We start from the raw sequence: 12,442 nt of genomic DNA, 5'->3' as shown, positions 1-12,442 counted from the left end.
TCCTGAGATTAATCAAGAATGAGTAATTTATTTGGTTGTTAGTATCAACTTTAAAGGTGCAACTTTGCTTCCTCTTCCTGTGTCAACCAGCCACTGTTTTAACTGGTAAAAATGTGTATGGGAAGACTTACGCTGATTCTAGGTTCCATTTTGATGAAGATTTCGCTCTTTCAGAGGTACTCTCTTTCCTTGCTTTCTCTTCTTGTTCTTCAGGAGGTGATTCTGACTCCTTGTTTCTGAAAGTAATTATCAAAAGTTCCAAGACTTTTCCATCAAGCATTAAATTTGACGGAGTACACAATAATGTGACTTCATAGCCCTGATCAAATAGTTCACAATTAGCAGTTGTTAAAAACAAAACAAAAACAAACAACAACAACAAAAAGAAAAACCCAAATCCTACCACTCCCCCCCCCTTGGAAATCTAATTTTTTTGAACTTACTTTGTTTCAAAGTGTTCGTCTTCATACTCTGCCCAGGAGTATGTGCTAATGAATCGCTGTAGCGAAGGACGCTTCTCATTTTGCCTTGCTCCTAGTCGTCCCCTGCCACGTTTTAACAAGTTTACCTTAATTTCATATCAGATACTTGGCAGGAAATAAGAAATTCAGTAATAGCCTACATATTTAGATAGGCTTTGGACAAATACATTTCGGAGTTGTTTACCTGAAATTAGGTTTGCTTAAAAAAAAGATGTCTATCAGTGCCAGTTGTCTTTTTTTTTTTTGGGGGGGGGGGGGGAATTTTAATTGGACTGGAAGACGGTCTGAGTGAGTGAGTGTCACCTCTTTTAAAGAGAAAAACTATAACATTTAGTCACCAAGATTTTACCTACTGAAGAATGTAAAATTAATGAGAAAGGTATGGCCTAAATATTATTATACCTCAAGATACTTCATAAGCTGCTTAATACAGACATAGTTTGAGCTGAAAAAATATTTAATCCTCTTCAAAGACAAAGCTAAGCAACTTTACCAACTGCTTGATCTCCTGTTGAACTTGTCACTCCTTTCATCTCCATCAGTTTCATTTAGCTGGGCCTGAAGGAGGAGTTTAAACACACTTATTACATCTGCATTTTCACATTTAAACCCAGCCAGTTTTGAGAAAGTAGAGTGCCTCACCATTTGGGACCCCTTACTTACCAGTGGCAACCCAGTATCTGCATTCCCAGCACTCCTAGGTAATGTTGCAAGGCTAACTCTTCTCAGGGATGAGGTTGGCTATGCAAATAAGAGGCATTACTGGCTCTATTAGGGAATGACTCACATTCCCTAATCACATAAAATAACTCTGTTTTTATACAAACTATTTAAAAAGTAGCTCTTAGGCCTAATTTCAAGAAGTGACACAAAGAATTAAAGCCATAAACACAGCTCAAACCACACTATTTAAAGCAATATCTTTTCAAAGTAACAATTTTTTTCCCTCCTTCCTAACAATCTGAAGCGAGTCTGGATACACAATTTCCAGAAAATGCCAAAATTAAAGCATGCGTCTGAATTCACTGAACAGTGCTCACAGGAGTTTCTGTAGTCGGTCTGAACTGTTCTCACCTATTTTCAGCTCACTGTGCTGAACTCTTTCTGAAACATCAGAGAGAACCACATATGAACAATATTTCTTAACCACTACATGAAAGCATAACCATTTTGGCTTCTTCATTTTGGATACTTCAGCTATTGTAAGCAGAACCATATGCAGTTCTCTGCTGGGGGTGGTAGTGAAAATATATGCTCATGATTGATGAGATCAGCCTGTATTTATGGGGAAAAAAAAAAAAAAAAAAAAAAAAACACACACACCCATCAAATCAAGCACATACCACAGAGCTCCAGGGCATGACAAGGCAAAAAAAAAAAAAAAAAAAAAAAAGTACAAAATTAAAGAACGCACTTAAAAGTTTATGTTAACCTGTAGGACCATACCTTGAAGTTAAGAGAATTTGGTAGCTTTTTATTTGTAGATTCATCTGTGAAGAGATCAAACATGAGAAATTGAAAGGAATGAAAATTGAAAGCAGTGAGCTTTCCTTGCAATTAAAGGTCTGATTTTTTGCAGTATCTGTTTAAATGGAAAAGTGCAAAGTACTCTGAGTACTCAAAAATTTCAGAGAAAAGCTTATTTCATTAATTGAGTTGATAATATTCATGTGTCAGTATACATCTTCTGCAAAGATTAATTTCTGTTGATATCATTAGGTATATTCTACTATCATCAAGTCAACATTTTGCTGTAGGCTAATCTCTTATGGACAGTTGCAGCTTGTAGCCAAAAAGGAAAGGATAGCATGTGATTCAGAACACTCCTGAGAGGATATTACTGGTGTGTCTGTAAGATTGCTCTTTCTGTTTTTAAAGTGCATGTCTTGTTCTACAGAAGAATCTAATGCTTTTTCTGGCAAAGCCCACTAGCTCACAGCATTAAACAGAGGGTACAGCAGTCAGCTTTTCAGATAAATAGTAAAATTCAGAGTATTTGCACTTAAGGAGCCTGTGATTCCTGTCTTGAAAAGGGGGCAGGAGGCATCTCTAAGAACAATTCAGAGGAATCGAAATTCAGATACCTAGAAATAGCTAGCTAGAAATCTGCAATGTGGGAAAGTGCTTGAATTTGCTGCTCCTAAGGAGTAAGGTTGTCACACATGCTGCACTCTCTAAAAACCAGACCTCTACTGCTGGTTTATGATATTTTTCTTTTTCTCCCCCACCCACAGATTCTTGACAGTTTACATACAAGTCTAATTTCAGAGATTGTTTCTAGTACTATTAGTATTTTACTGATTTTTCCTCTGTTTCTAGGAAAGGAGATAGAGCAGTTGTATAACCCATCCCATGCATGACACCGAGTTTCAGTTAGGCAAGGGTCTATCTGGCAAACCCTAGAAGGGGAGAAGGCTAAGCAGCTCTTCCTAGTTACCTCGTTCTCCAAGAGAACTAAATGATCGTTCATTCTGGAGCAGGACCTGTTTCAGCTCTTCAAGTTCTGCATGTTCTTTTGTGTACATGCGCTTCAAGTTTTCCACGTGTTGAATCATTACTTCCACAGCCTTGCTGACACGGCTCTCCTAGCAGAGTAAGTGCAACACAGCAGTATGAAAAAAAGAAGAGCAACTCTTTGAGGAACTGAATCATGTTTAGATTTTGACAGTTTCTTTCCCCAGACAATTTATCTATCTTACATCATGATGCTATAATAGCCTCATTTTTGTCCACCCCTTCAAAGGCTTTACTGCAACCTCTCTCTCAACACATGCCCAGGTTACAAAGGTCTTTGCCTTTGACCAGTAATTCCCCTTATTCTAGCAGAGATTGCAATTTTCATTTTCCAAGCCTTTGCAAACTCTCATCGTCTCATTCTGTCATCTACAATTTCGGCTGCCACCACACACTTGCCAGTGTTGCCGAGCCATATTTTCACATTACTGTTCTGCGTTACACATCATGTTACAGTTGCGCATCATGAAACATAAAAAGACCTGCCCAAACATTAGTATATTTAGATTATTAGCTTGGGGGGTGGAGGAGAACAAAGCAGACCAGAACAAAGCCCGTAATTCCTTGCCTGTGGAAGGCATTATCATTAATACATTAAAATTGCTGTTACTGCATTGCTTTTTTGTGCTGTCTACTGCGTACATTCCTCTCCTGCAAAGATCTTTCATGAGGACCATATTTTTGTGATGGGGTTTTGAACTATGCTGATGCAATGTAGTCCTATCCTGCTACTAGGAATCCCAGGGGCACTGTGAGAGTAACAGCACAAGCAGTGATCTGAAAAGAAAAAGACAGGACTATACTGTACTGGTCAGTCTGTGTTATGCACTCAGATCCCCAAATCTAATTCTGGAATCAGAGGTCTAGCAACAGGCCCTATTACCGTTTTGCATCTAGAAGCCTTTAACTTGTCTGGAATACGTTTACGTGGAAGTGGTTACCTGATTAATAGCTCCTAACATCTCTGCTCTGCTGGCAACACGGGCTGCATACTGGCTAAGGAACTGCAAGCTTTTCTGCAACTTCTTAATAATCTCCTGAGCTTGGTTATCTTCTTCACACAAAGGAACTAAAGCCTAGACAAAAACATAACAATCTGAGCAAAGAAGGAAAGGTGAACCCAAATGATGCTAAGGCGTTTCTGCCAGGCCTCACACAGTCACAGGATCAGCATCCAATGTCCTCAGTCACTGACTTGATACAGACCTCCAGTGGACAGAGACTTCAGTTTATGTAACATAATAAAAAACAACTGAAGACACAGGTTCTTTCCAGACATCTATGCAATACAAAAATTCGCCACTGCCTAGACATACAATATGTTTGGATGAAGAAGGCTACCCTTAAAATATGTGAGAAGGATTTAGTGTTTGAAGCATGTCATTTAGAAACTTAGTTCAGACTTACTTATGATAAAAAAGAAAACCTAAAACCAAAGTTTTATCAAAAAAACACTGACAACCATTCATTCCATCCACCGTATTAGTCACAGCCAGCACTAACCTCTAGCAGCTTTAAGCCATTTGTAATTTCCTTTTTCAAATTTTCTTCAGCCAAATCTCGGGATCTTTCTTCAAGTCTCACTCTCTTGTCCAAGGTAAACAAGTCACACTTAAAACCTAAAGACAACCTCAGAAATTCAGCCTGTTGTAGGAAAGGAAGAGATTTCAGAATGGACCAAGTGCTACAGAAGTCTATTAAGTAGATTTGTATACTATTAGGAATATATTCCATGAATGCAGTTACAGGAGATATGGAGGAGAAAGCAAATATGGCCTGTATCTCTAGTAGCAGACTTTACACCCCAAAGCCATTATTTTTGCCAGTCCTCCCACCTGTGGTGATGAGGGAACTGTCTGAAGCCAGAACAGGTAATCTCCTGGCAGCATGCAGCATGCCATCTGTGTTCTTAGACAAAATCATTTTAAATCAGCACATTCTGCCTAGGAGGAGGTCATAACTATGCTCCTTCACATTTGAAGGCAAATTTTTCTGTAGTGACAGATATTTCAGTCATTTTTATAGATTTCCATTTCTATCTGTCTTATCCCTTCAGAAATTTCAATTGAATATCGGCAGGTTATCATTTATGCCAACAGGGCTCTGAAAGACGGATTTTAGAAGCCAGTTTACAGAAATCCATTAAGTTCAAGCTATTCAACATCAGTCCTCTCTACAGAGAAAGATATTAATCAGGATTTATTTACAAGATCTTTCTATTGTTCAAAGTGTTTAGCAATACAAGCAGCTGAGACTTACCTCCACCTCTTTCTCATTAGGAGAGTCACTGTAGGAGAAGGAGGAACAGTTATGTAACAGACTGTAGCTTTAAATTATACATTATACATGCAGGTGATCATTGAAAGTTAAACACACTTACGGATCATTTTGCTTTGTTTTATCTCCTTTAATGCCACCTGCACTGGGTGAGCTCCCTGAAAAGAAGAGGAAAAAGAAAAGTTTTGTTTTCTTAGTTTTTGTCTGAAAAAACACTGAACAGTTTGGGGGAAAAAAAAAAAAATAAAGAAATATCTATGAAGCCCTAACTGAAGCCACTTAAGATTTCCTGGGTTAAGCTCTTGCCAGTAAAAAGAATTTATATACCTTGGAGTACATTAGGGCTAAAGCAGCAGTAAGACTGACTGTGTCACTTAAATAAAGCTTCAGAAGTTAATTGTTATTTGGCTTCAACTGCCAGCTAATTAGTTCAGCAACAATTACAGGTTTTAGTTTAAGATCTTAGCCCACAGGTTCAGGTTGTCTGAACTTCCTACATCACTAGCTTTTACTGAACTCCAAAGGCAAGAGGTGCAGTGGCTCCAAGAATGAAGATGTCCAAGTGTAGTTCGGTAAAAATATCTCCCCTGCTTGTTTCATCTCATTATCCCACACTCTAGCTAGCAGGAAGAAAGCTAGAGTGTAAAAACTTTGGGGAGGACAAGCATGCCAGTACTCAGTTTCAGATATCTTAACTCCTCAGCAGCTCCTAAGAAATTCTCCCTCCTATCTGGAGGAGGATGGAGCTGGTTAGATTAGTATCTGTAGGAGTTGGAGAAGCAGATTTTTGCATGATAACATCTCAGCATTCCCTTCCTCTGCTCTTCACCCATTTTGATTTCTGACTGCAACTACAATCTCCCTCGCCCCCAAATAAAACCCACATAAACCACCACACACACACACACTGCAATAATTAATGTGTCCAAATAGCTCTCTAGACCGCTTTACACAGCCCTTGATACAGGTGACAAAGGCATACGCTCCAAGGAATTATGCAAATGTGTTCAGCCAGAGCCTCCTACCTTTCCTACTGGGAACCACAGCTAATGCTTCCTCACTTTGCTCTTTATTGGTTTCTTTTTCCTGGTCCATCTCCTGAAGGCACATCAGAGAGTAGTTATACCAAGGGAACAGACACAGAAAGCACAGGAGGGCCCTCTTCCCTCCTGCAGTGTTGTTCTTTGACACTGCTCTAGTAAAGGAATTAGATGTTTTGGTGTCACCAGCACTCTTACCAGGTCTTGCTTTAAAACATTTTGAGATGTTTTGTGTTCTTCCATCACAGGGTAGAATTCTTGCTGCTTGGTCAGATTCTCAGTTCCTGAGAAGAAACATTCCAGAAACCAAACATAATGATAAAAACAAAACAAAAAAGCCTCCAACCAATACCCAGTGTACTAGCCATTGACCAAGAGGTCTAAAAGAAGTTGCAGCAATTACCAAGAGAGGACGTTAAGGAGGAGAGGCAGCAGCAAAGAACACCATAAAGGTATAAAGGAAGAAGTATGTCACTTATCAAGCCAAAATATTGTATTATCAATAAGAAGCGTTACATATCTAAAGTGAGAATGTTCAGCCTAGCTGTAGTTGCTCTAGTTGAATTGCAAATATAGTATCACTGTAATATTTACAATTCAGTAGCTCAACTACAGCCAGAACTGGATCAATAAATTGATCACTTAGATGAACAAATTTCCACGCTTTTGCTACCAGCAGGGTTTTTTCTTTGTTTAAGAGACAGTTTACAACTAATTGGTTTTTTTGACTTCTAGAAGGACATCAATATATGAAGTAAAAATTTCCATGCACAAACCAACAGGAGAAATGAATGTTTATAATTCTCATTGAATGCCCCCAGCATGAAAAGAGTCAAAAAAAACCAGATGCTACTACAGCTACTGTTACAAAGGAGCTCCAAGTATAACAAAGTTTTGAAAAGCATGTGGTTGCAATGCTTGAAGAGAGGCTTGAAACATGTTCCAACACTTGCATTGTCCATTTAGTACATTAAAAAGAACTACTAGGGTGCTAACAGAGCCAACAAAAGAACTCTTCACGGAGAAGTGGTAATGAACGGATAAGTTCAGTAACTGATGGTGCCAGCTCAAATGCAACACAAACTTTGAAGTATGAAAATTTACAAAAACTTTAAAGCAGAGAAAAAATAACCTCCAGAAAGACAGTTATTTAAAAAGAAAGAGAAAAATATTTCAGAAAAAATGAAAAATCTCCAAGAGTCACATTAATTTTGCCTGTAGCAACAACTCTGGTAGCTATTTTAAAAACCTTCTAGATGTTCTAAAAAGGTATATTTATTTATATAGTCACATGCACATGAATGAAGGTCAAAGAAATGGCAACAAGAGGGGAAAAACAAGGTTTTAGATTAGAAGTACTACTTTTTTTTTCTTTCATCTTTTATATTAATAGTACCCTTTTCCTAGTGCTCCCTTTTGCTGCTGCTGATCTTGCTGCTATTGCAACAGTCCCACCTATATGACCTGGATTCTAAGCACCCCGAGAAGGCGTTGTATGGTACTATTAAAAACCACAAATGTAGATTCATCCATAACTCCATTTTAATACTAATACTAGAAACACTTCTTATTTGGTTGCATACAACAGGGAGCAGGATCTCAGACTTCAAAGCTATTTGGAGCCATTCTGGTCTGTTTTGCATATCTGTTTCCTCCCTGCCAAGGGCACCCACAGCACATATGAAAATTAACTGCAGAGGCAAATTAGTAGAAAGAAAATATATTTAAGTCAGGGGACTGAATTAGACTTCAGGAAGATTAGTACTAAAGAAAGAAACAAAAACAAAGTGATGACAAAAATTTTATATTTAGGTAAAGGTTAAAAAGCTGGTTACGAACAAGCATTCTTGCATATACTGTACTGCATACTCAGATCAGCTTTTTAAAAATAGCTCAAATACACTCCAGTTTAGTTTTGCTTTCAATTTTTCAATGAAAGAGAAGCACCATCAAATCTAGTAAGAATAATTTTCCTGGCTGTGTATGGCCATTGGGAAAGACGTAAGTATTCACAAAAGAGTCCGTCCTCATCTCCCCTCCTGGCCCATCCCAGCTTCTCACGTTCTGAGCATCAATTTTTAAAGAGAAAAGGGAAATGTTATTTAGTCCAATTACCTGTCACCAAACTTCTCAAAACCCATGACAACATTCTTTCTCCTCCCAAAATTGTCTGAAGTTTACTGCTGGCACAATGTTCAACTAGCAAGCATCACAGCTTCACTAAGTTATTTCATGTCTACCTTTGGCAGTGTTGCAGGCCATCAGCCTCCTGCAAGCAGGCAGAGCCTTATCCCAGCTCACGAATTTCAAAGTTTGGGTAGGCCTGGGAGCACTTGCAGGCCCAAGTATTTACAACAGTAGAAATTCAAGAGTTGTTATTGTCTTTCTTATTTAACTTCCTCACTGAAAGATGTGTTGGAAGCCAGTGTTTCCTCATTGTATGAATGCCTATGTGGCTGCAGCAGTCACTGCACCTGATATAGTATCAGCTAGACTCTTACCACTATTTTTCTCCATTGCTACAGAAATTGGCACGTCTTCCTCTTTTGCATGCAAGCACTCAGGTGATTTTTCCTCCATAAGAGGACAGCCTATAACATGAGGCAACAGAAAGAGCACTTACTGGCAAGGAAATGACCCGAGGGTATCTATTTCAAGGCTTTCAGCACAAAGTTCACAGATCTTTGTGCCCCAGTCTAAGGGCTTACCTTCTACTGCTGTGATGCTTTCTGAAAAGGATGCAAGAACAGCTTCTTGGGGTGATGTTGAGTGATCACTGCCAAAACAAAGTTCTTTTTCAGTTACTCACATGAATGACATAATCTAGGTAGAAGCTTTTCAAAACTTCACAAAACCTGACCTGGACAGGATCGGACTGGCTGGTATTAATGGCTCTGCACTGTCCACCTTAAAGAAAAGGGAAGAGAGTTAGTATGAGGGAAAAGGTTGCTTTGTGAGCAGAAAATGTGTATGTCAAGGTTTTAGTAATTCCTTCAACTGTACCTGAATGTTTCAGAGAAAAACTGAAATGGTAATGGACTGCAGATTCATCTGTTAGTCTATAACCACCAGTACACATAAGATGTAGCTTAACATGATACCATCACCTAAGTGATAGCAGAATAGATACCACTTAGGAGTGATAATTGTTTCAGCAGAAATTCTGTATTTTTAAATATGGTATTTCTGAGAAATTTTGGTTCCTAACTTCATGTTCCGTTTCTAACGCACGTCTTCAAAAGACAAAATATGAGTTACCACACCATCTTTCTATCCTAATGCTCTCCATCAAGGTAAATTTGCATTTTTAACCTGTTTTCAAGGTCTTGAACTACACCAGGTGGGGTACAGAGATTCACACAGCTATACTGTGTGAATGACTCATTTTGGTAGTTAAAAACATTACCGTTAATGGCTTTGACTGAACATGATTTGTTCACACAAGAAGCTTGCATTTTATGTTGTAAATTCTAGTGTTCACCTTTGGAGGACACTCATTTTTAGTATTACATATAGCAATCACCTAGCCAGTTCAAAGGGCTTCAGGCCTTCAGGATTTCAATGTTTAAAGGCTTATAAGTAGTTCTGCTTGTGTTTTTACCTGCGACATTACAGTTTTGGACCTGACAAACTCTTCTTCAGTATATTAATATGGTGAGAGGGAAACATTCATTCTTCCTCCTTATCCCCAGATAATTACCGTTTACTTATTTCAGTGACAGATTCTCTCTTTATAACGTCCAGCGATTACTTCTGTACTCACTGGTAGTGAGCATTAATTACAACGTGAAATGGAGGTTTAAAGGCTAAGTTGGTACAGACTTGTTATGAAGAACATCACCCGCAGCTGAAAAGGAGAAGGACGTTGAACCCTGTCTTCAAACAGGGAAAGTCTGGGCCTAACTAACTTTGAGTGCCTTTCAGCATAGCAGGTGTCCAAGACCACTATCCCGGGGAGAAGAGGAAGGGCACAAAACATCACCCCTCCCTCCATCCCCCCCAAAAGCCCCAAATCACATCAGTTTGTTAGTGAGTGATCAGCTACGTTCCGGTACACCGTGTCCTCAGAGAATCTAGAAAAGAGGCATTTATGCAGTGAAAAACAGGCTACTCTACAAAGCAGAAAAGCAGGTAACCAATGCACTGGACACATTGAAGAGCCCTGCCTGTCCACAGCATCAACAAGCACTTTCTCTTTCCTTCTCCCCACCCCATCAGAGGTCAGCTGTACTCACTGAACCTTGCACCAACCAGCCGGATGTTTCCTCTAATGCAAATCCAGGCTATTTTTATTCTTATTTGAATTCTCTGTTAAGCTGGAGGAAGTACAGCATTGCATTTGTTCTGCTCTGCTCAGACCATTAGGACTAAAGGAATATCAAGGAAGGAAAGAAGGAAAGACAAGTAGCATATAGGAATGAAAGCAAACTAGAATAGAAGAAATATGCTTCCCCCCCCCCCCAAGCCTCACACAACCCAAAGCTGAACAAAGCAACAGGTATTATTCTACACACTCTCTCCTTCTGCAGTAATGAAAGCATCAGTAATTTCTGTTTGCAATAAAGGAAAATCTTCAATCCAGTTTTTAAAACTCCATACTAGCTATTACCATTGTGAACTTCCTGCTGAATTGCAGGACGTATGCTTAAAAAGAAAAGCAATCCATGCTCTAGATTTGCTAGCGAAACTTAATTTCAGAGGGTCCATTCTCCTAGTAAAAGGATTGTATCAGTTAAGTTCCCTGCAGCAGAATCCTAATCACTCTTCCCCTCCATCCCTTGGATTAGTGGATCCTTGGATCATTTCACTGTCCTCTGCACAGAGAAATTCTGACAAGAATCTTGTACAACTTCCCCCAAACAAGCATTAATATTTTGAAGATCTGGCATGTGATTTTTAGATTATGGCTTAACTTTCACAGTTCTAAATTAAAACAAACAAAAAAACTAATATTTAGCTGGCTGTCACAAGAACTCCCTTATTTAATAGCCCTATAACTCCTACAGTGAAAATGCTTTGATGAAATAACTAGTTACTTACATGCTGAAGGGCTCAGTCTGATCAAACGCATCTGCGACCATAGTGTGATTAAAAAGCCTAGGGAGACTTTTCCTATTAAACAAGGATATTCAAATTTTGCTGCACATCAGTTTTTAGACTAGATACTGGACACAGTCCGTTTGCCTTCTCTTTAGAAAAAAGCTTTAATATTTTCACTTTCACCTCCACAATATTCACATGAAGGCATTATAGAAGGGGTGAAGAAAAAAAATCAAAAAAGGAAAAGGACATTTCCAAGCCCACCTGAAATTACAGAAAGCTTCAGAATGGTTAAGCATGGACATTTCAAAGAACTTTTCAGAGCAGTCATTTTCCAGAGCACTGGATAAAACAAGAGCCTTTGAGACTGTCCTTTTTAAGGCAACTTAAGCAGCAGTGCAAGCAAACAGTTCCTCATCTGCTCTACCCTTTACTGAGCAGTACTCTGTAACCACATGCAGTCCCCATTACTCTTACTTTTTACCCTCACTGCACTTCCTGCCTTGATTTACCACTAAGACTGGGTGGCCGCTGCAGTTACAGGTGACACATCAGCCAGGGTAGGCCTGAGGCACCTGCTCATCGGCGTTGGAAAGGTTATTTCCAGGTTCACGGAAGCCACTGACCCATAGTCTCCTATCATCTCCAGCAACACCAGTACAGGAGTTTGTAATGCCAGTTCAAAACATGCCTGAGTGGCCAGGTGAGGACGCTGCATTTCTACCGTGAACACTGGTGCTGAGTGCAGAGCAGGACTAAGCAGTGGCTTGGCCAGCTGTTGTCATGTGCCAGCTGACCAACAGCTCATCTCTAGAAGGGATGCCAGTAGACGTGGGATCCAATCCAGCAGTGGACACACCAGGTGAGGGAAGGTCTTTCATACTGCAGAGGTAGGTTTTTTTGTTTTGCTTTGTTCCTCCCCCCCCAGCTGTTACGTAAAAGCCATAAGAGAGAACACACAGAAAGACAGCATTCACACGTAAAACATACTGTGGTTTCTTACAGATGGGTAGAAAGAGCGAAGTCACTCAGATTTCCCCAGCAGAGCTGATTATTACTGCAGAAGCAGCACTGACTCAAACCTTGAAA

The 12,442-nt window shown here is 39.4% G+C and overlaps 1 protein-coding gene across 1 annotated transcript in view; it reads right to left on the bottom strand.

Moving 5' to 3' along the window:
* IRAG2 (inositol 1,4,5-triphosphate receptor associated 2) overlaps positions 1 to 12,442 on the bottom strand; it is a 39,734-nt gene that overhangs the window by 1,398 nt on the left and 25,894 nt on the right. The window contains exons 24-38 of the mRNA XM_062591907.1: positions 9,174 to 9,220; positions 9,022 to 9,089; positions 8,783 to 8,904; positions 6,512 to 6,589; positions 6,299 to 6,371; positions 5,377 to 5,431; positions 5,256 to 5,283; positions 4,500 to 4,640; positions 3,938 to 4,072; positions 2,920 to 3,067; positions 1,929 to 1,972; positions 1,146 to 1,223; positions 976 to 1,040; positions 444 to 545; positions 132 to 236 (exon numbers count right to left, since the gene is read on the bottom strand). Of these exons, the coding sequence (XP_062447891.1) occupies positions 132 to 236; positions 444 to 545; positions 976 to 1,040; positions 1,146 to 1,223; positions 1,929 to 1,972; positions 2,920 to 3,067; positions 3,938 to 4,072; positions 4,500 to 4,640; positions 5,256 to 5,283; positions 5,377 to 5,431; positions 6,299 to 6,371; positions 6,512 to 6,589; positions 8,783 to 8,904; positions 9,022 to 9,089; positions 9,174 to 9,220 (1,289 nt within the window). The remainder of the gene's footprint in view (positions 1 to 131; positions 237 to 443; positions 546 to 975; positions 1,041 to 1,145; positions 1,224 to 1,928; positions 1,973 to 2,919; positions 3,068 to 3,937; positions 4,073 to 4,499; positions 4,641 to 5,255; positions 5,284 to 5,376; positions 5,432 to 6,298; positions 6,372 to 6,511; positions 6,590 to 8,782; positions 8,905 to 9,021; positions 9,090 to 9,173; positions 9,221 to 12,442) is intronic.

This window comes from Rhea pennata, chromosome 1, assembly GCF_028389875.1.
Source record: "Rhea pennata isolate bPtePen1 chromosome 1, bPtePen1.pri, whole genome shotgun sequence".
Classification (NCBI taxonomy): Eukaryota; Metazoa; Chordata; class Aves; order Rheiformes; family Rheidae; genus Rhea; species Rhea pennata.
This window is presented reverse-complemented; position numbering and strand designations above follow the sequence as displayed.